This window comes from Heloderma suspectum, chromosome 2, assembly GCF_057233095.1.
Source record: "Heloderma suspectum isolate Gila_16-S chromosome 2, 16-S_ref, whole genome shotgun sequence".
Classification (NCBI taxonomy): domain Eukaryota; kingdom Metazoa; phylum Chordata; class Lepidosauria; order Squamata; family Helodermatidae; genus Heloderma; species Heloderma suspectum.
In genome coordinates, this window is record NC_139459.1 from 87,682,232 (window position 1) to 87,708,096 (window position 25,865).

Here is a 25,865-nt window from a genome sequence, read left to right on the forward strand (position 1 = left end):
TAATGAGCTGCTTCTTGCAAAATTTCGGCTTAAATTGAAGAACATAGGGAAAACCACGAAACCATTCAGGTATGGCCTAAATCATATCCCTTATGAATATACAGTGGAGGTGAGGAATAGATTTCAGGGATTAGACCTGATAGACAGAGTGCCTGAGGAACTATGGACGGAGGTCCGTAACATTGTTCAGGAGGCAGCAACACAATCCATCCCAAAGAAAAAGAAATGCAAGAAAGCCAAGTGGCTGTCTGAGGAGGCTTTACAAGTAGCTCACGAAAGAAGGGAAGCGAAAAGCAAGGGAGAAAGGGGAAGATATATCCAACTGAATGCAGAGTTCCAGAGAATAGCAAGGAGAGACACGAAGGCCTTCTTAAATGAACAATGCAAAGAAATCGAGGAAAACAATAGAATGGGAAAGACTAGAGATCTTTTCCAGAAAATCGGAGATATCAAGGGAATGTTTTGTGCAAAGACGGGCATGATAAAGGACAAAGAAGGCAGGGACCTAACAGAAGCAGATGAGATTAAGAAGAGGTGGAAAGAATACACAGAAAAACTATACAGGGAAGATCTTGATGTCCCTGATAGCCATGATAGCGCAGTCACTGAACTTGAGCCGGACATCCTCGAGAGTGAAATCAAATGGGCCTTAGGAAGCATTACTAACAACAATGCTAGCGGAGATGACAGTATTCCAGCTGAGCTATTTAAAATCCTAAAAGATGATGCTGTTAAAGTGCTGCATTCAATATGCCAACAAATTTGGAACACTCAACAATGGCCACAAGACTGGAAAAGGTCAGTTTACATTCCAATTCCAAAGAAGGGCAATGCCAAAGAGTGGTCAAACTACCGTACAATTGCGCTCATTTGATTTCACATGCCAGCAAGGTGATGCTCAAAATCCTACAAGCTAGGCTTCAGCAGTATGTGAACCAAGAACTACCAGAAGTGCAAGCTGGGTTTTGAAGAGGCAGAGGAACTAGAGATCAAATCGCCAACATTTGCTGGATCATGGAGAAAGCAGGAGAATTCCAGAAAAACATCTATTTCTGCTTTATTGACTATGCTAAAGCCTTTGATTGTGTGGATCACAACAAACTCTGGCAAATTCTTAAAGAGATGGGAGTACCAGACCACCTTACCTGTCTCCTGAGAAACCCGTACGAGGGTCAAGAAGCAACAGTAAGAACCGGACATGGAACAACCGATTGGTTCAAAATTGGGAAGGGAGTACGACAAGGCTGCATATTGTCGCCCTGCTTATTTAACTTATATGCAGAATACATCATGAGAAACGCCAGGTTGGATGAATCACAGGTCGGAATTAAGATTGCTGGGAGAATTATCAACAACCTCAGATAGGCAGACGATACCACCCTAATGGCAGAAAGCGAAGAGGATCTAAAGAGCCTCTTGATGAGTGTGAAAGAGGAGAGTGCAAAAGCTGGTTTGAAACTCAACATTAAAAAAACGAAGATCATGGCATCTGGCCCCATCACTTCCTGGCATATAGAAGGGGAAGAAATGGAAGCAGTGATGGATTTTATTTTCTTGGGCTCCAAGATCACCACAGACGGTGACTGTAGCCATGAAATTAAAAGACGCTTGCTCCTTGGGAGGAAAGCTATGGCACACCTAGACAGCATAGTAAGAAGCAGAGACATCACCTTGCCGACAAAGGTCCATATAATCAAAGCTATGGTTTTCCCAGTAGTAATGTATGGCTGTGAGAGCTGGACTATAAGGAAGGCTGAGCGCCAAAGAATTGATGCTTTTGAACTGTGGTGCTGGAGAAGACTCTTATGAGTCCCCTGGACTGCAAGGAGGTCACATCAGTCCATCCTAAAGGAAATCAACCCTGACTGCTCATTGGAAGGACAGCTACTGAAGCTGAAGCTCAAATATTTTGGCCACCTAATGCAAAGAGAAAAGTCACTGGAAAAGACCCTGATGCTGGGAAAGATTGAAGGCAAAAGGAGAAGGGGATGGCAGAGGATGAGATGGCTAGATAGCATCACCGATGCAACGAATATCAACTTGAGCACGCTCCAGGATAGAGCGGAGGACAGGAAGGCCTGGCGTGTTATGGTCCGTGGGGTCACGAAGAGTCGGACATGACTTAACGACTGAACAACAACAACCAGTTGGTGAACCTCAGAATAGATTCTGTAAGCCTAAAACCTGCCCACCCCTGCCCTAGTAAGTGTGTTTAGGATTGCAACCTCAATAGCAATGATGGTATTTCACTAGAATTATTACTAAGCCCCACAAAGTCTATTAGTAATACTTTGTAGAACAGGCTAAGTGTATCATGTCAAAACAAATTGCAAGCCAGCAGACAGTATGCGGAGACTCAAGAAGAAGGGGGGAACCCCCCCTGTGCCAAGATTGGACTAGGATGATAAAGGGGGGGGGGAGAAAGTGCTGTTGTAGTCAAGGCTAATTGACAAGGAACAGGGAGAGAGAGAGAGCGCATTTGGGAGCTGAGCTTAAGTATGGAGGGAGGAGTAGACAAGCTGAACTGAGAGGCAAGAGAGCAAACCTAACCTTGTCTCTGGAGGGGAGGGGGTTAGGATAAGATGGAAATGCCTCTCTGTCAGCTGTGCAAGGGGCTGAACACACATCTTCCCCACAGCCCCTGTTCTGCCCAGAGGAAGCTCCAACGTGGGGCATTCCGTGAGCAGATTGGTGGGGGCGTACTAGGATTGGGCCCCACAATTATACCAGCCTGGAACTGACACAATTAATTTCACCCCTTGAAACCAATGAGGGGAAGGGGAAATGAGGGGAAAAAAGAAAGAAAAGAACCGCCAATGGCACATACAGAAATGTTATTAAAGAAGTAGCTTCCACCACATATAGCTGGCAGAGTTTTTGGAAGTGGTGGGTCACCCCTAGGGACGTATTCGTTCCATTATGTAAATCACATTCGTAACCCTGAATGCAAACGCGAGGAGGACCACAATTCTCGGGACATTTTAGCAATTTCCTGAACTTGTGTTTGAAAGTGCGCAATTCTGAAATCTGCATAAGTACACTTGTGCAAATTCACATGCACCCCTTCGCATTTTCACACTTTTGCCTATGGAGGAAAATGTACATTTTTGGTCAGGAAAAATGCACATTTTAAAAAATATTTTTACAATTGGGGGAAATTGTGCACTTGTAGAAATGTGCATTTTTCCCAACTGAAAAATAGAGACATTCACATTCAGGCACGCAAATGAGGCAAAGTGAGCTTCAAGAAAGAATTCAGAGAACCTCAATGAACTTGAATATTGCACGTTCGCCCATCCCTAGCCATCCCACACTTCGCTTTGCCCCCACCAGTTAGAAATGCTCTGAAAATTTGTGGAGAGGGAGAGTTGAAGCTGAGAGTGCTAATGTGGGCCTCGAGCAGTTAGCTTCTAGTTCTTGTACCATTATATATAGTCTGACCATATTTCCTTGAGACAAAAACGGGATATTGGGATGACAAAAACGGGATGGGGTTTTTATTACAGCGGAGAGTTCTGCTGTAATAAAAAAATAGCTAACAGCCTGTTGAACCAAAATATGAGTCTGAAAAGTCTGAATCAAATGTAGGGCAGAAAGAATCACTGTGCGTGGAATGATGGTAGAAATAACAGTAAGACTCACCCTCCTGGTTCCCACACGCTGAATGGGGCTTAGCGACCGCCTCTTGAATTCCCCGCCACTGCAGACAAGCAAGGGGGCGGCGTCTGATCATCGCTAGCTCAAGAAGCCTGGCCCGGACTGGATAACGTAAATGGAACTTCCTCTTTCGTCACACTAGTTGTTTTACTGCATGTATTGATTAGCATAGAGCCTTATGATAAACGCGTTGTTTTTTACAAAAAATTAAAAACGGGATAAAATTGACATTTATATGAAAACGATGGGACGGTCGGGAAATATGAAAAAAAACGGCACTGTCCCGTTTAAAACGGTACGTATGGTCAGCCTAATTATTTAATATACATAAACAGTTTCTTTTCAGTACAGTTGGGATTCCTTTTGAATTTAATTTTTAATTGAATAATGGACCACCTTGCCCCCCCCCCCGCACCGTGTAACAATAAAAATGTGTAAGGATATTACAATTAACAATTGTAATATCAACAATTAATGACAGAATGATCTCAATTCAAATTCAGGGTATGCCGTTTAACATCACAGTGATCCAAATATATGCCCCAACCACAGATGCTGAAGAAGCAGAAGTAGATCAGTTCTATGAGGATCTGCAGCACCTACTGGATAGTACGCCAAAAAAAGGTGTTATTTTCATTATAGGAGACTGGAATGCTAAGGTGGGTAGTCAAACGACACCTGGAATTACAGGCAAGCATGGTCTGGGAGAACAAAATGAAGCAGGACGTAGGCTGATAGAATTTTGCCAAGACAACTCACTGTGCATAACAAACACTCTCTTCCAACAACCTAAGAGAAGACTTTATACATGGACTTCACCAGACGGTTGACACTGAAATCAGAGTGACTACATCCTTTGTAGCCAAAGGTGGCGGACATCAATGCAGTTGGTAAAAACAAGACCTGGAGCTGATTGTAGTTCAGATCACGAACTTCTTCTTGCACAATTTAGAATCAGACTAAAGAGAATAGGGAAGGCCCACAGATCAGTTAGATATGAGCTCACGAATATTCCTCATGAATATGCAGTGGAGGTGAAGAATAGATTTAAGGGACTAGATTTAGTAGATAGGGTCCCGGAAGAACTACGGACAGAAGTTCGCAACATTGTTCAGGAGGTGGCAACAAAAAACGTCCCAAAGAAAAAGAAAACCAAGAAGGCAAGATGGCTGTCTGCTGAGACACTGGAAGCAGCCCAAGAAAGAAGGAAAGCAAAAGGCAACAGTGATAGGGGGAGATATGCCCAATTCAATGCAAAATTCCAGAGGTTAGCCAGAAGAGATAAGGAATTATTTTCAAACAAGCAATGCGCGGAAGCGGAAGAAGAGAATAGAATAGGAAGGACAAGAGACCTCTTCCAGAAAATTAGAAACATCGGAGGTAAATTCCAGGCAAAAATGGGTATGATCAAAAACAAAGATGGCAAGGACCTAACAGAAGCAGAAGAGAGCAAGAAAAGGTGGCAAGAATATACAGAAGATCTGTATAGGAAGGATAAAAATATCGGGGATAGATTTGACGGTGTGGTCAGTGAGCTAGAGCCAGACATCCTGAAGAGTGAGGTTGAATGGGCCTTAAGAAGCATTGTTAATAACAAGGCAGCAGGAGATGACGGTATCCCAGCTGAACGGTTTAAAATCTTGCAAGATGATGCTGTCAAGGTGATGCATGCCATATGCCAGCAAAGTTGGAAAACACAAGAATGGCCAACCGATTGGAAAAGATCAACTTATATCCCCATACCAAAAAAGGGAAGCACCAAAGAATGTTCAAACTATCAAACAGTGGCACTTATTTCGCATGCCAGTAAGGTAATGCTCAAGATCTTGCAAGTAGACTCCAGCAATTCATGGAACGAGAATTGCCAGATGTACAAGCTGGGTTTCGAAAAGGCAGAGGAACTAGAGACCAAATTGCCAATATCCGCTGGATAATGGAGAAAGCCAGGGAGTTTCAGAAAAACATCTATTTCTGTTTTATTGACTATTCTAAAGCCTTTGACTGTGTGGATCATCACAAATTGTGGCAAGTTCTTGGTGGTATGGGGATACCAAGTCATCTTGTCTGCCTCCTGAGGAATCTGTATAACGACCAAGTAGCAACGGTAAGAACAGACCACAGAACAACAGACTGGTTTAAGATTGGGAAAGGAGTACGGCAGGGTTGTATACTCTCACCCTACCTATTCAACCTGTACGCAGAACACATCATGCGACGTGCTGGGCTTGATGAATCCAAGGCTGGAGTTAAAATCGATGGAAGAAACATTAACAATCTCAGATATGCAGATGATACCACTCTGATGGCTGAAAGTGAGGAGGAGCTGAGGAACCTCATGACAAAGGTGAAAGAAGAAAGTGCACAAGCTGGGTTGCAGTTAAACCTCAAAAAACCAAGATTATGGCAACCAGCTTGATTGAGAACTGGCAAATAGAGGGAGAAAACGTGGAGGCAGTGACAGACTTTGTCTTTCTAGGCGCAAAGATTACTGCAGACGCTGACTGCAGCCAGGAAATCAGAAGATGTTTACTTCTTGGGAGGACAGCAATGACAAATCTTGATAAAATAGTGAAGAGCAGAGACATCACACTGACAACAAAGGTCTGCATAGTTCAAGCAATGGTATTCCCCGTAGTAACCTATGGCTGCGAGACTATAAGGAAGGCTGAGCGAAGGAAGATAGATGGTTTTGAACTGTGGTGCTGGAGGGAAATTCTGAGAGTGCCTTGGACTGCAAGAAGATCAAACCAGTCCATACTCCAGGAAATAAAGCCAGACTGCTCACTTGAGGGAAGGATATTAAAGGCAAAACTGAAGTACTTTGGCCACATAATGAGAAGACAGGATACCCTGGAGAAGATGCTGCTGCTAGGGAAAGTGGAAGGCCAAAGCAAGAGGGGCCGATCAAGGGCAAGGTGGATGGATGATATTCTGGAGGTGACGGACTCGACCTTGGGGGAGCTGGGGATGGCGACGGCCGACAGGAAGCTCTGGCGTGGGCTGGTCCATGAAGTCACGAAGAGTCGGAAGCGACTGACCGAATAAACAACAACAAATTACAATTAACATCCCCCCAACTCGTAAATTATTTCCTGCACTCATCCTTGGTACATATATAAAGGAAAAAATAAAATAAGAAACCACTCAAAATAGGCCTGCAGAGAGTACTCCCCCTCCTCGCGGGGGGTGGGTTAGGAAACAAGTTTAACAGCGCAATCCTATGCATGCCTACTCAGAAGTAAGCCCTATTGAATTCGATGGGACTTACTCGCAGGTAAGGGTGCACAGGATCATAGCCTCAAATGCACGAAAGCCAAGAAAGCGATTTTCATTTCGTTTAATCATCTCGGTCTGAGACTGGCCCCGCCAGGATGTTTCGCCCAAGAGGTAACGAAGGAGGACCCCCCCCACAGCCGTGTGCCCACCCGCCGCGCTGAACGCCCCTCCCACGTCTCTCACTCCGCGTCCATCACCACCCCCCGGCGAACGCTCCTCCCCTCCGTGTGTGACGCGGTTTCCGGCGGGCAGCCGCGGCGGGGGAGCGGCGGCTGTCCTGGAAGTCACGTGTGCCGGGAGGGCTTTTGGCGAGCGAGGAGGAGCGGCGCCGCCCCCGGGAGCAGCTGCGGCGCTGAGAGCCTCTCCCGCCCCCGCGCGCGGCGCCTGGTCCTCGCGACGGTGGCAGCAGATGAAGGAGCCGGCGGGAGGCCGCCCGGAGCCCCTGCCTCGCCGCCTCCGCTCGGGCAAGATGGGAGCGAAATGAGCCCGGAGCCCGAGCCGCCGCCGCCTCCTCCTCCTGCTCCTCCAGCCCCGGCCCGGGAAGCGGAGGTGGTGGCCTTGACGGTGGCGGCGGTGGTGGACGGCGAAGCGGCGGCGGCGGCGAGTGGCGGCAAAAAGTGGGGCAGCCGAATCATGCTGGTGCGCAGGATCGGGCTCAAGCCGGGCGGAGGCTCCTCGGTGAGTGTCCCGGAAAGGGCCGGGCCCGCCAGGGTGGGCAGTCGGCGGCCGCCCCGGCGAGGGCCGCTCTCCTGGCTCCCCGCCTGTCCTTCCGTCCTGGCAGCTTCCAAAGTCTGCAGCCGGCGCGGTTCGGGCGGCTTGTGCCCGCCTCCAGGTGCCCCGCGGGGCCCGGCGCGGGCGGCTTCGTCGCCGCCCGCCCCCGGGAGTCGCCTCGCTCGTGCGGCCACTCCGGACCCCCCGCAGAGGGGCGCGTGGCAACTCCGTCGGGCAGCCTTGAAGTGGCGGCGCCTGGTCGCCCTCCTCCCGCCCCCGGCCAGATACGTGGGGCCTGGCCGGTGGTGTAGCCTCGGTGGTGATGGAAGAGCGCGCCCTCCTCCATGGAGCCTTGTGGCTCCCTGGAGCCTGCCCGATGTTATAGGGGCATCGGGTTTCGTGTGCTGGATGCATATGAGGAAGTGGGCTCAAGCCCACAAAAACTTAAGTGCCACAAGATTTGGTGGTGTCTCCCCCCCCCCCCCGCGCTAACAGTGCTGTTTCCTCCTTCATGATGATCTTAGTGTTTTAAGGCTTGGCCTTGGCATAGGAAACGAACTTACCCTTGAGCCCTGGTGTTTATTTTCACTGTATAAGGCAAGATACCTGAGGAAGGTCTTTCAGAGTTCACAGATGCCTTTTTATCAACCTTTCCATCTCCTTTAAGAGGTTCACGGCTGTATTTGCTGCTTTAAACTTAACAGGGTTTTTTTTTTTTTTAAGGATGCAATCCTGTGTATACATAGGAGGGAGCAAATTCCAGGGAACTTAGTGGGGCTTATAAATTACCATGCATTGGATCATGCTGCATGATTCTTGTTAAGTCTCAGCCTGCAAATGTCCTGGAAGTCCGCCTTGAAAGTTAGACTAGAAATAGATTATCTGCTGTCTGTGTGCTTTATTGTGTTACAGTCAAACAATGTCGTGTTCCCTGCTCCTCTTTCCCAAACTGTTCTCACAGTCTTCACTTCTTATCATGAGGCTTTGTGGCATTTCTAAGCTTCCTTTGAGGTGCCTTGTCTTAAGAATACTTCATGTTCCCAGTCACATGTGAGATGCTTCTTATTTCAGTGCCCCCCCCATCTCTCTACTTTATAAAATACACAAGGGCTTCAGTATCTCACTTACTTTAAGCTGGCAGCCAGTGGTGTACTACTAATTTTTAAAGTGTTTGAGCCCTAGTTGGGGTATAGGCTGACTTCCTTTGGGAGTGGCAGGAATTCCCTTGAACTGTAAAAGTTGAGTTCCTGCCTTGCTATATACATTGCTTGTGAATCTCAAATGAAGTGTGTCTTGGAGCTAACTCAAACATCATTTGTACAGCATGGAATCTACTGAAATAGTTCGTGTGGTAGCCAGTCATGATGTTTGTGTTTGGTATACTGCAGGGATGGGCAGCTTGTAGGCCAAAGTATTTGGAGGGCCACAACTCCTACCAGCCCTAGCCTGCATAGCCATTCGTGAAGGATGATGGGAGTTGTAAGCGAAAACATTTGGAAGGCTAGAAGTTGCCCACCCCTGGATACTGTGTGAATTGTCCCAAAGATGTGGAACACCTTCAAGCTAGTGCTGTGCAACCCTGGTGGCAGTGCTAGATTTAGGGACAGGAAACCCAGGTGACTGCCAGGAGTTCCTCTTGCAGGCTGTCCACTCAATTATCCACTCAGCTGCTCAGACAAGCAGTTTATCATCACTTGTAAAGCTGGCATTAACATTTTTTAAACTTGTGGAGAAATTTATAACAATGCACAATTCAACCAGTGGTGTTCATGGGAGTGGCTGTGATCAGATCCATACATGCAAATCTATCGTCTCTTACAACAAAGATAAATCACGCATGCATATTTTGCATCAGGAGTTGTGATGTGGGCTGCCAAATGCAGTAAAAAAAATAAGGTATTCAAATGTTGGAGATGGTGCACCAAAGGCACTCCTTGTCTTGGCTGCTATTTGGTGCAGGGTAGTTTCCCCAACATTGTTGTTCAGTCGTTAAGTTGTGTCCGACTCTTCGTGACCCCATGGACCATAGTACGCCAGGCCTTCCTGTCCTCCGCTCTCTCCCGGAGCGTGCTCAAGTTCATATTTATTGCATCGGTGATACTATCTAGCCATCTCATCCTCTGCTGTCCCCTTCTCCTTTTGCCTTCAATCTTTTCCAGCATCAGGGTCTTTTCCAGGGACTTTTCTCTTCGCATTAGGTGGCCAAAATATTTGAGCTGCAGCTTCAGTATCTGTTCTTCCAATGAGCACTTAGGGTTGATTTCCTTTAGGACTGACTGATTTGATCTCCTTGCAGTCCAGGGGACTCTTAAGAATCTTCTCCAACACCATGGTTTGAAAGCATCAATTCTTCGGCACTCAGCCTTCCATATAGTCCAGCTCTCCCAGCCATACGTTACTACTGGGAAAACCATAGCTTTGATTATATGGACCTTTGTCGGCAAGGTGATGTCTCTGCTTCTTACTATGCTGTCTAGGTGTGCCATAGCTTTCCTCCCAAGGAGCAAGCGTCTTTTAATTTCATGGCTACAGTCACCGTCTGCAGTGATCTTGGAGCCCAAGAAAATAAAATCTGTCACTGCTTCCATTTCTTCCCCTTCTATATGCCAGGAAGTGATGGGGCCAGATGCCATGATCTTCGTTTTTTTAATGTTGAGTTTCAAACCAGCTTTTGCACTCTCCTCTTTCACCCTCAACAAGAGGCTCTTTAGATCCTCTTCGCTTTCTGCCATTAGGGTGGTATCGACTGCGTATCTGAGGTTGTTGATAATTCTCCCAGCAATCTTAATTCCGACCTGTGATTCATCCAACCTGGCGTTTCTCATGATGTACTCTGCATATAAGTTAAATAAGCAGGGCGACAATATGCAGCCTTGTCCTACTCCTTTCCCAATTTTGAACCAATCGGTTGTTCCATGTCTGGTTCTTACTGTTGCTTCTTGACCCTCGTACAGGTTTCTCAGGAGACAGATAAGGTGGTCTGGTACTCCCATCTCTTTAAGAATTTGCCAGAGTTTGTTGTGATCCACACAATTCAAATGTTTTGGACTACAACTCCCAGCATTCCTGACCATCGGTCATGCTGGCTAGGGCTGTTGGGAGTTGAAGTCGAAAACATCTGGACGGCACCAGGTTGGGGAAGGCTGGTGTGGGGCCTGCCTTGCTACAGCAGCTAACCCTGTTATGTAACCAATCTAGAATAGCTTTATGGCTTGAGACAGGCCCATATTATATAGCATGCTGTACTGCCATATAGAAGCATTTTCCAGTGGCCTCTGCATTTGAGTAATATTTGTATTGGTACCCAAGATCCTACAACTAGCTGCTTTAATATTTCTACTAGAATAGTACTACTCTGGATGTGTTTTTATTGAAAGTAGTATAGCGTAACCTAGTTCACTGGCACTTGGTTATCACAGGTTTCCTTTAGCTCATGTATTGTAAATTGTTGCTTGCCCTAAATGGCTGAGTAATGTAGGCACATAAGGTTCCCTAGTTTACAAATTAGGAACATTGTTGTGGTGACACTATTGGTAGATCAATAATTTTGATAACATGTTATTACCTCACCATTCACCAAATTCTGAAGAGGAAATATTTATTATCGTAAATATGACTATGGGCATCAGTTTGACCAAAGTGCTGTCACAGGAAGGATAAGGTTCCAAGTCATATTGTTAAATTATCAACACTTTATATTGCTTTCAGTGTATTCAAAAAGAGTCTGCTATGCCTAACACATGTGGAGAAACTGAAATTGAAACACTTAGGAGAAAATAGTGAGTGATTTCTTTGTCGTAAAACAAGATCTAGGGAACATCTAAAAAATACAAAGGATCTCCATGTATTTGGCAAATTTGTAAATAATATGTTGTCTCTATTGCTGCTGTAGTAAAAAATTATTCTAGATCGGGGTGGGAAACATATGGCCTGTGGGCTGCATGCACATCCCCTCGGCCTTTTTATACAGCACCCACTGTGCCACCGATGCCTAAATTTGGCAGTGTGGTGGCAAAAGGGCTATTTTGCTTTAAAACAAGTACACCCTTCTTTGTTTTCAAGCAAAGTCATGGCTTTTTTGCAGTCACAGCAAAATTGGTGGTATGGTGGTAGTGGCCAGTTGGCCCCCAGAGTTGCCCATCCCTGTTGTAGATCATACTGTGAGCTGATCCCACTTGTCAAAAATGGCTGACACCAGGATGTTCACCTGCAATTTGCATTAAGTGGTTAATTTTTATAATATTCAGAGGCACTAAATGGAAAATATCGTCATGAAAGTTAAACATCCATGTGAAACTTAACTCTGCAAACTTATTATTTCTTGTATCTATTTGCAGTATTTGTTAAATAAGATATGGAGTGTGGCAGGCTAAATGGAGAGATGTGAGCGAGGCAAATTCTTGTTACAATCTCCACCAGTTGTTAACTGTTGCCACCACCAGCTGTGAGTGGGAACCTCTTTCACAAGACTATTCAGTGATAGTGACCCTGTTGGATGTTACAACAACCCAGGGTTTTAAGAATTCTGGGTTGTTGTGAGTGAGCAAGTATGCTAGCACACACTCCATCCCTGGGTTGTTTAGTGTTATGTGCGAGCCAAGAACTCTGGCTTGTTATAGGAGAGTCAAGCCAAGAGTTGGAAGTCAGAGATGGGCTTAGTCCCTGAGTTACCAAGCTGCTTCTTCTGCACTCATAACAACCCTGTTTTTTTTAAAAAAAATTCTGACTTGTGATGTCCAAACTGGGCCAATATATGGTGGGTTCTTTTTGAATAGGGGAGTGTTGCAGGCTCAAGTGTTTTTCTTTCACATTAATCTTATTTGTGGCATTAGGAAGAGGGGGAAATAAATGGAATTTGAGCAAAGTGTTATGGGTTGTATCCATCAGTGGAATGGGGTGAGGGGGCAGGGGGGGATTCCCCAGGATAGATTGATTTAAATCAAGGAGATTTACGTCAGTGATTCAAATCAGCAAGAGAAAAGGTCAGTTTAAATCAAATTTCCCATTGAAACATTTTCATATATTTCCAAAATACTGGTGGAAATCGGACCACTTAAACCATGTTAATATACAACCAGAGTATTATTTACACTGTTGCATTTTTACAAGTAGGATTTGCATCTCTTTCTCTCACGGTCTCAATTTGCAGGCTTTTTTTTCTTTTTACCTATAAGGGAATGCCTTTAAAATATTTCCCTATAGGGTCTTTCTGATTATTAACATCCATGACAGTTTGACGATAACAGTGCAATCCTACTCAGAAATAAGTTCCATTGAGTTCAGTGGGGCTTACTCCCAGGCAAGTGGTTATGGGATTGTAGCTGAAGTATAGGAATACAAGAAGATTGACACTCAACAATTTTGTCTTTTTCATGCCAGCATCGCTCTTTTCTGCCTCACTCTGACTTGGCCCAGCATCTCCATCATAAAAACAAAGTACTAAACAAAAATCAAATGCCCATGACTGATAGGTTGAAGTAAGGTTTTATAGTTACTGGGCAGTCTAGAACAGGTTTTTTCTTCTCCGGTGAAAATGTTTTGATAAGTAAAGTGCAAATATTCATATTTGAAAAATGATTGGATTGGTTCTTCATTTCCATAGAAAAGCTTCCTTTAGCTCAATGTATTTGATAGAGGTATTGATTCAATTTAGAGATTGGGGTGCAGTCCTATGGGTTGTGCTCTGGCTACTCGTAAGCCCCCGAACTCGGAGGCTTACGAGTATCCTATGCAGAGAGGGGCGCACCTTGCACCTCCCATGCTGCATTTTAGCTAGATGACCAACATTGCCTGACTAGCAGAGGCTCGGGGAGTGAAGGAGGTTGGGGTGGCCATAGGAAAGATCGTAGGAATGCTGCCCTGGTCTCCTCCCCTCCCCTGGGAATGCCCCTGTTTCTGCACTCTGTTATAGGAGCGAGTGTGGAGAGGCAGCTGGTGTGGTTCTCTCCATACTTGCTATGAGGGGAGAGGGGCGGGGAGTGTGGTTCTTTGGCTCTGAGCTCAGAGCCCTGTCTTTGAGCACGGAGCCAGGAAACCAAAAAATCCTATGTCCCCCAGACTCTGTCTAACATAGGATTGCTTCCTAAGCGTGGAGAGGCAGATGGTGCGGTTCTCTCCATACTTGCTATGAGGGGAGAGGGGCGGGGAGTGTGGTTCTTTGGCTCTGAGCTCAGAGCCCTGTCTTTGAGCACGGAGCCAGGAAACCAAAAAAATCCTATGTCCCTCAGACTCTGTCTAGGGAACATTGCTCCCTAACTGTACAGCTAACATGCCTATATACAGGTTATTTAATGTTAACTTAGTTATTTAAGAGCAGCTGAATAATTTACATTTTCTTTTTTAAAAATCCAGTCTAAATTTTTAAAATCCATTTTTTGATAAATGTATTTTAAATCATTGATTTTCATCCACCTAGCTATATTGTATTTTAGTTTTAACTGTTTCCTTTGTCTTGCTTGGCTCAGCTCCACCACTGCATAAGCATACAACAACAGCAGTCCTTTCTAGCCTTTGTTTTTGTACATATGACTTTAGTCAGAGAAATAGAAACTGAAAGCCTAGAACTTTCAAGAAGGAAGAGGTGGTGGACAGAGCCATTTTCATGAGATGAAAAACTGAAATGAATTTCCATGTTTGATAGTTAGGTAATTCAGTGGGCATTTCTACACCAGCCTAAAATCATGCATTTAAAACAGGGCTTTCTGCTTCCGTTTTAAATGCAGGATCACCACTGACTCCCTTTACATGCGCTTCCTCCCCCTCCCTTCTCCCCGGATCTGAGTCTTCCATGATCTTTCATTGATCTCTCTCCTCTTCTTACCGCTTTAACTCTTTTCACGGAGGAAACTCAAGCAGAACGCAGTGGGGTAATTTGATAGCTCATTATCTGCTATCTATTTAAAAATGGAAGAAAGGGCATTTAGTGCAGGAGACGGCATCATGTAAAGAGCCCGTAAACTTCTGTGAAGGAGCAATCTGAATCGCAGGTTAAAAGCTCCGTGTAATGAAGCCCAGTGTGTGTGACTGTGACAGAGCCATTAACGGTACATATTTAGACATAAAAAAGACATACAACTCCTAGCATTTCCCAGACAGCATGGCTGGTGAATGCTGAAAGTTGTAGGACTTTTTCTATCTAAACATGCATGGGATTGTGCCCGAATTCATTTTTATGAGATTGCAGGCTCAATATGTTTATGCTGGGATTTTATTGTAACTGTTACTTTTTAAAATGAGATAGAAATTGAGTATTTTATTTAAGGTGTTTTTTTTTTTTAAATCATTTATTTACCCACCCTACGATTTCCCTCTATGCCCTGCATGAATCCTCAAAATATGCTGAGGAGCAATGGGAAACCTTCTGGAGCAGATATTTTGACAGCCGGGTTGTTGCAGTGGGGAGGAGACAGGGAGAAAGCACACTTCTGCTAGCACAATGTTGAATTTAACCCTGTATTTTGAGAGCTTTATTTTGGGAGAAGCAGAGTAATGCTTACAAGAAAATGTTAATAGAAATGAATTAGCTTTTACTATTTTGCTCTGCATTATTTCTTCAAGCCGTCCATCCCCATTAGTTAGATTCTGAGCCCCTTTGGGATTATGATAGACATGACTTTGATGAAATTGCTGTAGCTGCTCTGAGCCCACAGGATTGAGTGGGGTATAAATAAAATTGAACATTTAAGATTGCACAGAGATTGATTATTAAATTTCACATTGCCTGCTCCCTGAAGTAACTTATTATTTGCAAAAAATACTTTTCCTGTCACCACTCTGATGCTTCTGTACCAGCTTAGGTAAACTGAAAGCTTAGTTAATTGAATGGATTGAATAATTGCACATAAAAATGTCTGCCACTGGCACACATACCAAAAAAGCTCTTACTGGTACAAGTTTTAATGAGCTTTATATGCTGAAGCATTTCATTTTGTTAAAAGAAAAACATTGTCAATACTATATAGGTGGTCTGTGACTCCGCCGCAGAGCATTTTGTCACTTTTGCTGATTGTAGCATTCTGTGTGCTCAACAGGAGATGATTATGTCTATAAAGGCAAAACATACCAATTTATCATTCTTGAAAAAGAAAAAAAAAACGACTGAATTCAGAGGCAAAGTATGCTGGCTGGGAATGATAGTTGTTGCAGTCCAACATATCTAGAGGGCACCAGGTTGGGGAAGGCTAGAGTAGATGATAAGAGCCCTTAGGGCAGTATCCAAGGTTGCCACAGTGCTAGTGTAAGCCAATGCTACCGTATTGACATTAGCACTTGCTAGGCAAAGGGAAACGGTGGTGATTTGCAAACCATGCTGCTGAAATTTGGTGGCAAATTGCTATTTTCCTTTTGTAAGTGCTAATGATGTTGCACTAGTGTTGGTGTATGCTAGCATGACATCATTAGCGTTGTGACAGAATTGGTTCCTGTCGTTATTTGGTATTCTTCCATATAGTAGAATTATATGATAACGTATGGTTAACTTGCAACTACCTTATTTTATTACATTTATACCTCACCTTTCCTCCAAGGACCTCATGGTGTCACACACAGGTCTCTCCCCTCCCCTTATCCTCACAGCAACCCTGTGAGGTAGGTTTGTCTTAAGAGACGGTGGTTAAGCTACAGTCATCCAGTCCTAGGCCAACAATAGCCATGACACCACGCTGGGTCTCAAATTAATAACTTAATTAGTTTAGGGAGCTATCCTATGGCCGCTAGAGGCTAGACGGCCATCGGATATCTGGCTTTCTGGGAACTGATCTCCCCTACTTCTGTGCTGCCTCTGAGGCAGCGCAGAACAGCCTTGCAAGAGGAGCACGGAGCAGATGAAAAGGCATGTCTGAGGGTGTTACGGGGCGGGGAGGGCGGAAATGCCTGTATGGCACATCCAATGTGTTGTACAGCAGCCTCCTCCCCCACTCTGCCCTCCCGTGGCTAGACAGCCGCAATCAGACGATCCCCTCTGTGCTTCTCCTGCCCTGCGTCGGATATGCGGTTGCCTCTGAGTTTGGAGGCGGCCGCCTATCTTAATAGGCTTGCGCCCTTAGTAAACTATACTTTGGGCTGTGTTCAGTGCAACATGACCATTGATGTAAATTACATTGCACTACCATAAAGGACCTCTAGCGCAATGCCAGTAGTGGTAGTTGGCTTGATGGGTTTTCTGGGGAATCCTGTCACACCAGCTAACACTATTGGCATCGTGGCAGGAGTCCCTTGTTGGATACCAGCCTTTGGGTGGAAGGAAACTTGCTCAGAAGGCTGAACAGTGTGTTTATTACAGTAACCGAGCAGGTGCTTCAAACAGCTACTTCACAGCGTTGTCTTAGGCACATGTCTTCTTGGAAGTAAGTCCCACTGAGTTTAATGTGACTCACTCTACTAAGGGCGCAATCCTATCTAGATAGGCAGCCACCTCCGAACTTGGAGGCAGCCACCTCCCCAAAGCAAGGCAGGAGAAGCATGGGGGGATTGTTCCCTCCGCGCCTCTCCTGCCCTGCTTTTTTTTTTACTAGATAGCCATTTTCGACTGTCTAGCTGGTGGGGGCTGAGCGGGAGAGGAGGCTGCTGTACGACACATAGGATGTGTCATACAGGCAGAGCTGCTCTCCCCACCCGAGAACGCCCCCAGCCCCGCCCCTTTTCAGCCACTCCGCACTGTTTTTCCAAGCGTAGAGGACAGGGCTTCTTCACACTGCCTCGGAGGCAGCACAGATGTGGATGGGAGGTCAGTTTTCTGGGAACCAACCTCAGAGTGCAGGCTCCGAGGTCGGTTCCCGGAAAACAGTATATCCTATGGCTGTCTAGCTGCGATAGGATTGCTCCCTAAGTGTTTTTAATATTGCAGTCTGATTATTGTCAATGTTTCAGTTGATAAGATATTCACATGCAGGGCATCATTGCATGTGTGAGCATGGTCTCTGAAGAAATTAAACCCTTTATGTTGATATACACTTTTCCCTCTTTCCTCCCAAAGATCTTTCACTGGGGATTTGCTAAAATCCAACTAACTTTAGGAAACAGTTTATGTTAAACTGTTTAACTTTTATTTTGGTTCAATTTTACTAATCTGGTTTCGGCAGTATGCTGCAGTTTAATACCTGTAAGGATTTATGTAAGTAATTTCAAAAATAGATACCTGCCCTATGTTTGCAGGCAGTGATGTGATTTTCCCAGAAAATTTCGAATCAGAGAATGTTCTGATGCCCTAGAGCAGGGTGCGTGACTTGTGGCCCTCCAAAAATTTTGGGCTACGACTTCTATCATTCCTCATCATTGGCTATTCTGGCTAGAGCTGATGGGAGTTGTGCTCCTCCAGATGTTTTGGCCTACAAGTTAACAACCCTTGCCCTAGACAGACCCAATTTAACATGTTTATTTTACTTAGTAAAACAAAGCTAAAAAAGTACCTCCATGTTATTTTTTTGTCCCAATACACCAGAGGTATTTGACCTGAAATATTTGAGGGGAAAAATTAAAGCACAATGTGATTTAAATGTTATAATGTAGAATTTTTTTATTGGAATACTTCTAAAAATGTAAAGATAGTAGCATGTACTTCCCTTACATTATTTAAATTTAAGAAAAAACCCAGAGGTACAGAAAACTAAGCGTGTTTAGATAGGGGAAAAACCCCTACGTGTGTTTAGATAGGGGAAAACCCCCCCTGCAACTTCCAACAATGCTCAGCCAGACATGCTGCTGGAGAATGCCGAGAAGTGTAGGACTTTTTTCTGTCTAAACCTGCATAGGATTGCATCCTAATTAATTTTAGTAACCCAAAGAAATGTGCATGATATGCTGACAACCATTCATGTATTTCAGCAGAGTTCAACTCTCTTGCACCAAGGTCGTTAGTTCCGTTTCACTCTGAGACACACACACACATATTGATTTTATTAATGGACATATAAAGTGGAAAAATAAAGTCCTTGAAAATTTAGTGTCCCACATCACTTCTTATAGGAGAGGCTTCATTATAAATAATGTTGAGAGAGAAATATAGTGAGAATTGATGTGCTATTGCTGCACTAATTGGCACGTACTGTACAGCAGTATTCTAGCTTAATGTGAGTGCATAACTCTTGATTGATTTGACAAAAGCCCCACTGGCTGTGTGTTTCAATGTAAATGGAGTGCTGCCTTCTACCATTTAAAACATTGTTTACAGAAGCAAGTTTCTAAGAATTGTGCTGTATTAATATTGTTCCTTTTCTTAACAGCAAGGTATTGGTCGACCAAGCGTGTACCATGCGGTTATTGTCATCTTCCTTGAATTCTTTGCTTGGGGGCTGCTCACAACACCCATGCTCACAGTAAGTTTGCTGACCTGGAGATTTTCACACAGTGCTGATAATATAACTACTTTCAGAATGTCATATGCTTTCTTTAGTTTGTTTGCACTGACCTGCAATAGTGCGTTGGAAATCTGATACATACCTATCAGTGAGAATCTCTTAACTACAGGCATTAAGCTAAAAAGACCTCAGGCCTGAATTAACAGAACCAGTCTTTATAGTGCACATTGCTACATGGTAGAAGACAATATCTATACAGTGAAATGTCATATTCAAAATACTATGTAAATAGTTTTACCTGACTTGCAGTCTAGAACAAACAGTAGTACGTTGGAGGGAGAAGTAAAACAGCAGGGTCCTCTCTATGGGCGTAGCTGAATCCAACTGTCATTTGGCTTATCCCTTCCCACATCTGCCTCCTTCAGCAGCCACTACACCTGGCTGTTCAGGGAGAAGTGAATCAGTGAGGCCCTCTCCATCAGCTTGGCTAAGACCCACTGCCATTTGGTTCCTTCCCTCTCCAGAATTATCTCCATCTGCTATTCCACATACTCACTAAGTGAACCACAAGTTTTGAAGCTCTTTCAGCCCAAGGGCCAAATTCAATTTTGAAGAAGCTCTGGGGGGCCACGGTCTAGTAGTGGGCAGGGCCAAAGGCAAAAGAGACAGGGCCAACAATACCAGCATATTTTAGCTTAAAGGTTTTACTGTCCATAACTAAGCCTTAGGGGAGACATTTCAGCCCTTTAGAATGGGAAGAAGCTGCAAAAGCTGGGATACCACCAAGTGGTTTGGGGAAAGGGGGTGGGGCTAGGAGAAGGGGGCATGGCCATCTGAGCAACACAGGAGGGCCCACAGGTCTGAGATTCAGCACCCTTGCTATAGACATTATGTAAGCATTGCTACCTGATTTTCCTTCACTCCTTTTTGCATTGTGTTAATTAGATTGCAAGCCATTATTTTAAACCGTAAACCCCCTTGAGTGCACTAGCAGAAATGTATCATATTAATATATGACACAGTAGTTAAGAGTGTAGGAAACATGATGATGACAAACTATGCAAAAGCAAATTGGTTGCATCTCCACTTAACACAGTTAAACTCATGAAAGAGCTTGGAACTAGTCTGCACTGATTTGCAAAAGTGCTTTGGACCTAGAATATACATGTTTTGGACAATGCAACTCAGTACGGTGTTTGAACCAGCCCTTTTTATAGGATTAAGTTAATCTTCCAAAATAAAAACCAAGAAAGTGTTGGCTTTGAAGTAGAGCCCAATATAAATTTTTGCTATGTTTATCAGTGGTCATCTTGTTATACTCAAAAGTGCTGGAGGGCTCCTATGCCATCCTCCAGATGTGTGGTGCAGGGTTATGTCTATTCTGCTTTCGCTAAAATATGGACTTGCAACCTCAAGCTTAAGAAAGATTTCTTAATGTTTCGCTTTCTGATCACTTTTACTTGGGCTCTTGTTTTCTGGTAAATTATAGCATTTGACAGGCAGGAGTGATGTATGAGCAGTTAAGACTGAGGGAGGCGCAAAGAACTCTGCACGCATCAAGAGTTCTCCAATGTCCTGTTTGGATATCTGTTCCTCTCACTGATTCTCTTAAAGGTCACCTGAGTTTTGGGAATGGCTTGTCAGACAGCATACAGAGCTATTCTCAGAATGGGAGCGTGCTGTGCACATTCAAGTTCCCCTGTGATGTTCTAGTTCCTGTCCTGTGGTGCTTAGAGGTAGTGCTCCCATTAGTTAAATACACTGACGTAATACAAATTTCTGCAAGTTTCCCCCCCATCCCCCCTGCTGTCACGACATCTATTGTAAATAGCATTAAATTGTTGAAGGATAGATGCGGTGATGTTTCTGGGCTTGAACATGCAGGCGGGTCTTTAAGTTGCTACTGAAAAACGCATAACCCTGTTGCAAGGTTATATTAATAAACTCAACCTTGTTCTTTTTTTTTTTCCTGAGAACCAGCTACCTGTTACTTACTATTCATCAGATCATTACTGTCACATCTTTAGAAACGTGGGAAGAATATATTTAAGTAAACAGCCGCTTTGTGTCCTTATTGAGTAGAGAAATAGCCTTTATGTGGAAATTACAGAGCTGTTAAAATCATCAAAGCCAGTTTGGGGAAATATTGAAACTATATGCTGCTGTTTGGCCTTAAATAGTCAGTTAAGATGAAGGTTGGCTGATCTCTCTGTCTCTGTGTGAGTATAGATGTGCGTGCGCGTGTGCGCGCGTGCACACACACACACACACACACACACGGAGCCATGGTGACTTCTGTAACAAGTGATGGCTTCCTGGATGGCTCAGTCATCACAGTGGGTAGGATCTAGACTTGTGTTCAGTGGAGTTCTGCTGTCATTGGAGGAAGGAAGCAGGGTGGCAGTTTTATCTGATTCTTTCTTCAGCCTCTAGTTCCACCTCCCATGCAGTTCTGGAGATTTGGGGGAACCTCTGGATCAGCCTGGGGGTGGCGCTGGGGGCTACAGGGGGAACAAGGAATCAGAAAATTGCTGCCCCACCCCTTCCTCCAGTGGGAAGCCTGTGCTGGATCCTGGTTCCTTCTGCAAATGGAAGGAGCCCTGGATCCAACCCTCTGTATTTAGTTTTTGCTGTTGTTAAATAAATACTTACTTTAATTGAAAATTAGTTTGAATAATAAATGTGTCTTTTTAGGTCTTACGTGAAACATTTCCTCAACATACATTTCTAATGAATGGCCTCATTCAAGGAGTTAAGGTAAGAATGTTTTAAAGGTCTGATAAATGTCACCTCTCTTACATATTAATCCTGCGGGATCCTAATGGGCAGAGTAGCACATTCTGAACAGACAGCGTTGCTTGACTTAACATTTTCATGACAGGAACAACACCAAAGTAGGTATGTCATGAAGAATTCAGTTTATGAATTTAAAAACACACACACAGATGTTTTACATTAGGAAAGCTGCAGTCCTTTATATATTTACCTGTGAGTAAGTCCAATTGGACTAGGTGGGGTTTACCTCTGAGCAGACTTGCATAAGATTGTACTAATAAATACTTGTGGGAAACAGTGCAGGAAATAGTGCAGTAAACAGCTAGGCCTAGACAAACTGCTAATGTCAACAGTATGTTGGAACCAGTTCGGTTTGAACTGGTAATTAACTGGATTATGAAGCAGGGACCAAAAATCACTATTGAAGGATAAAATAGATTAATTGGGGAGAACTACATTACTTTGATATCGCTTATGAGCACATTGTGAGATGGAATAATTGATATTAAACAAAAGGGATAGAGTAGAGGCAAAGAAGCGTTAATGCTTGTTGTAATCTAGTTTATGGTGACAGGATGTATTACTGCTCCATCTGAGCTTATGAGATGATATTCTGTGGGGCTGTTAATGATTTTTTGTGGGGCTGTTAATGATGGCTTTAAAGAGATTCTGCAGTCTACCCCTCCTCATTTGATTCAAGATGCTGTGTGTTGTTTTGCTCCTTTGTTTTGCTCCTCTGTCCCACTCTGTACTTAAGAATCTGTATGGCCTTATAAATATTTGCAATTTTAAAAAAATAACAAGAAATAGAATTGCTGTATTATTTCATAAAATAACATTTCATACTTTGTGGAAGGATGTGAATAAAAATGTGAAAGCTGGAGACTAGGATTCATATGATAATTTAATTTTGATGATAGGTTGCAAATAATGTTTGGATCCAGAGACCCTGTAGGTAGAGGGGAAGGGTGATTTCCCTCTTCCCCCTGTGACCCCTAAAAATCTGCTCCAGAGTTTTGGAGGATCTTCAAGAGGTGATGCTGGAGGCTGCAGGGAAAGGGGGGATTGGCAAAAATCTCTGCTGCTCCTTCTGCTGGATCACAGTCACTTCTCTGAATGGAAAAGAGCCTTCCATTTGTGGAAGGGCTAGTCTGGATCCAAGCCAGTATGCGTGTGAGGTGTAAAGTGGAAGGTATGTTGAGCTTTGAAATTGCAGATTTATCTGATGGGGAAATACATAGAAAACTTTCAGACGATAGCAGTTTAACTTTTGGGAGTGTACTTGACATGTTTCCAAGGAAATAAACTTTTGTGCGGTAATAAGTGTCAAGATTTCTGGGGAAAGGTACAATTGTGGGTATTGTTTCTTTCATGCCAGTTGAATTCCCCTTCGCTCCATGTATGAGATCATGTTTAAAGGCTTCTTTTGTTGTTCATCTCCTGTCTACTGAGATTTGTCAGCTCAGGGAAAAGATTGTTTCACTTTGATAGTGTGGCTTTCCAGCAATCAGTACAATTGTATGTGCAAATGTTATCTTTCATGTTACTGGTACTGATAGTAACTTTAGTGATTGTACAAAAGGCTTTACAGCCCACGAGTTCAGATGTTGGTAATATCTAGGAGTTGTGTTTAGTAACCCCGGCCCAAATTCTATAGAGAAGTTGTGTCTCCCAAAGAGCAAGTGAAATAAAGAAAGTAGGGTCTCATGTACTAGTCACATTCTCTGTAGCTGAGATACCTAATACACAGAGATGTGAAGCTATCATAAGTCTCTGCTTTAGTCTGGCCAATAGCTGCTAGGCATAGTTTCATATTTCCATTAGGCTTTACTTTCACAATCTTATTCTAGTCTAGTGTTCAGCTGATTTCTTAGGAGTAGTCCATTTAAAAATGATTTCCTCCAGGTCTGGTGCTAGGCACTGCTAAAGGTGTAATGCTGCCAGAAGGTGGATACAACTCAACTAGATGGCATCTGCACCGAGCAGAGCTCTGGATCCCCAAGGTGCACATCTAATGGTTGGTGCTGCCCTGTACAAGCATGCCAAGTAGTTTCAGAGCTCCACTCAGTGCTGCCACCCCACCCCTGTTAACTAATAAGTGGCAAGAGTCTAGTTCCTGGGGCTCACCTAAATCCGGAGCCAGGAGCTTGCTGGGGCTTGCTGAGGGCTCACCTAAATCCGGAGCCAGGAGGTCTGATTTCTCCCCTTGTTTTTTCAAATGCAGATTTCTGCATGTGTCTTGCAAACCCATCCTATAAGGCAGCCTTCTCCAACGTGTTGCGCTCCAAATGTATTGGCCGTGGTGTCTGGAGTTGATGGGAGTTGTAATCCAACACAACTTCAGGGCACTGTGTTGGGGAAGGCTGCTTTAAGAAAAAAGAGTTGTAGCCTTCAGAAACTGTCTAAAAGGAAGGTTTTGCTTTGAGTAAGATGAAAGGGGAGCATTGAGCATATTAAGTTGAAAGACTTTCACGTGCTTTTCAAAAATACTTCTAGAAATATCAAAAGGATTGGTAAGTGAAAATATTCTGTGACTGGAGAGGGCATATTTGTCTTTTCTTTACAACTCATGACATTTTAGGCAGCTATTACACCAAATGGTTGCTTCCCTATGCTGGTTAAAGAAAGATGATGATGCAAATTTTTCAATGTGGACAACATCTTCCTACTGGAAGAATTAGATGAAATGGAAGTTTGTAAGTGTGTGTGTGTATTGTAATTATCCAGTACCATATTATCTGCCTGTATAAAGTGTATAGCTATTCTGCATGGAGAAAATCCAAATTCTGCTGTTCAGAATAAACAGTGTAAAAATGACCAAAGTTTGAATGCTCAGTTGTGGTGGAATACTTTGGCAAAAGTTCTGGCTGTTGGAACGTAAGGAAAGTGAATAAATCAAGAACAAGGCCAATGGGTTGGATCCAGATTTCACATGAGCAGAGTTCTTGTCATGGGACACTCTGACTGGGGGAAGCAGGAGATGTGTTTTTGCTAATTAGTCCTGCCTCCCTGAAAATGCCTCCCTTCCCTTTTTGTACCAGGAGCCTCTGCTGGATTTCTAGCCCTTGATTCACAGAAGTTTGGATCCAAAATATAAGGCAGCTTCCTTTGAGATTATACACTTTGCAGCATTTCTTTTTTTCCTTTAGGGTGGGATTTCTGCCTGTTCAGACCAGTAGACTGCAAACAAATCTGTGCAGACATACACCAAACTGGGACTGGTCTTTGAAATCTGGGTATACTGTGTTTTCGAGTAGTCTCATGAATATCATGTATTTGTTTGAGAGTAAGAGCCTTTGGGATTGGACTGTTGCTAGAAGTATGTGCCCAGGAATTAGAGCTGTTGGAGGGCCCGATACTGTTGATCTTATCTGAATAAATGTAAAGAACTGGTAAAGAACTATCCACTGGCACACATTGGTGTGTATAACACTTAATGATTCTTAAATACCAGCATGTCAAGAGTGTGGCATTGAACTTTTCAGCTGTATTTGCTGGCCTGTTATGCTAAATAGATAATTTAATTTGACCCTGTTCAAAATCATTACTGTACTAGCATTTAGAGGAACCTTGAGACTGGCATTATGCTACTTAACTAAGAGTTGCATGGGTTTCCTGCCAGACAATTACAATAATCCGGTATTGCAGCAACCAGGAACAGATTTGGCAGACTTTATTCTTTAGATGTCTGACAATGTTTTTCATGCTCTTTGTGCTCCGAAATGTAAGCAAATAAATGGCTGCTTTGTCTCCAGGGGGAATTTAAGTTGTTGTTCTGTGCTGAATGTATTTTTCATGTTGACATTCACCGGTTTTGCTCTGAAGGGAAATTGTTCATTCTCCATCTTAAAAGAGAAAATATAGTACAACTATAGCTGTATTTGTCTGAGATGAGGAGTTGAGAGGAAATTTGGAAAACATTAAGCAATAAAATTAGATCTGGGGGTTACCTATTAATAGTGGAAATTGAAGTGCCCTAATATAGTGGAATGGCATATTTAAAGGAAAATCTGAGATAAAAATATTTCTTTAGGGCTGCAAAGTGTTAGAATTTAAATCGATTAACTTTTTTAAAATTAACTTTTAAAATTAACTTTTTTAAGATTAACTTTTTTTAAAAAAGAGTTCTTTATGCAAATAAACTAGGCTTGT

At 43.6% G+C, this 25,865-nt stretch overlaps 2 protein-coding genes across 3 annotated transcripts in view; one reads left to right on the plus strand and one right to left on the minus strand.

The window, feature by feature from the left end:
* LOC146352454 (kelch domain-containing protein 3-like) overlaps positions 1-3,759 on the minus strand; it is a 92,638-nt gene extending 88,879 nt beyond the window's left edge. Inside the window, exon 1 of the mRNA XM_084834072.1 lies at positions 3,643-3,759. The gene's annotated coding sequence lies outside the window, so the exon portion shown is untranslated. The remainder of the gene's footprint in view (positions 1-3,642) is intronic.
* Positions 3,760-7,239: 3,480 nt separating this feature from the next.
* Positions 7,240-25,865, plus strand: part of SLC71A2 (solute carrier family 71 member 2) — a 49,702-nt gene continuing 31,076 nt past the window's right edge. For both annotated transcript variants that reach the window (XM_084834075.1, XM_084834076.1), the window contains exons 1-3: positions 7,240-7,611; positions 18,864-18,956; positions 21,633-21,695. In XM_084834075.1, coding sequence (XP_084690201.1) covers positions 7,414-7,611; positions 18,864-18,956; positions 21,633-21,695 — 354 coding nt within the window. In that variant the 5' untranslated portion in view covers positions 7,240-7,413. The remainder of the gene's footprint in view (positions 7,612-18,863; positions 18,957-21,632; positions 21,696-25,865) is intronic.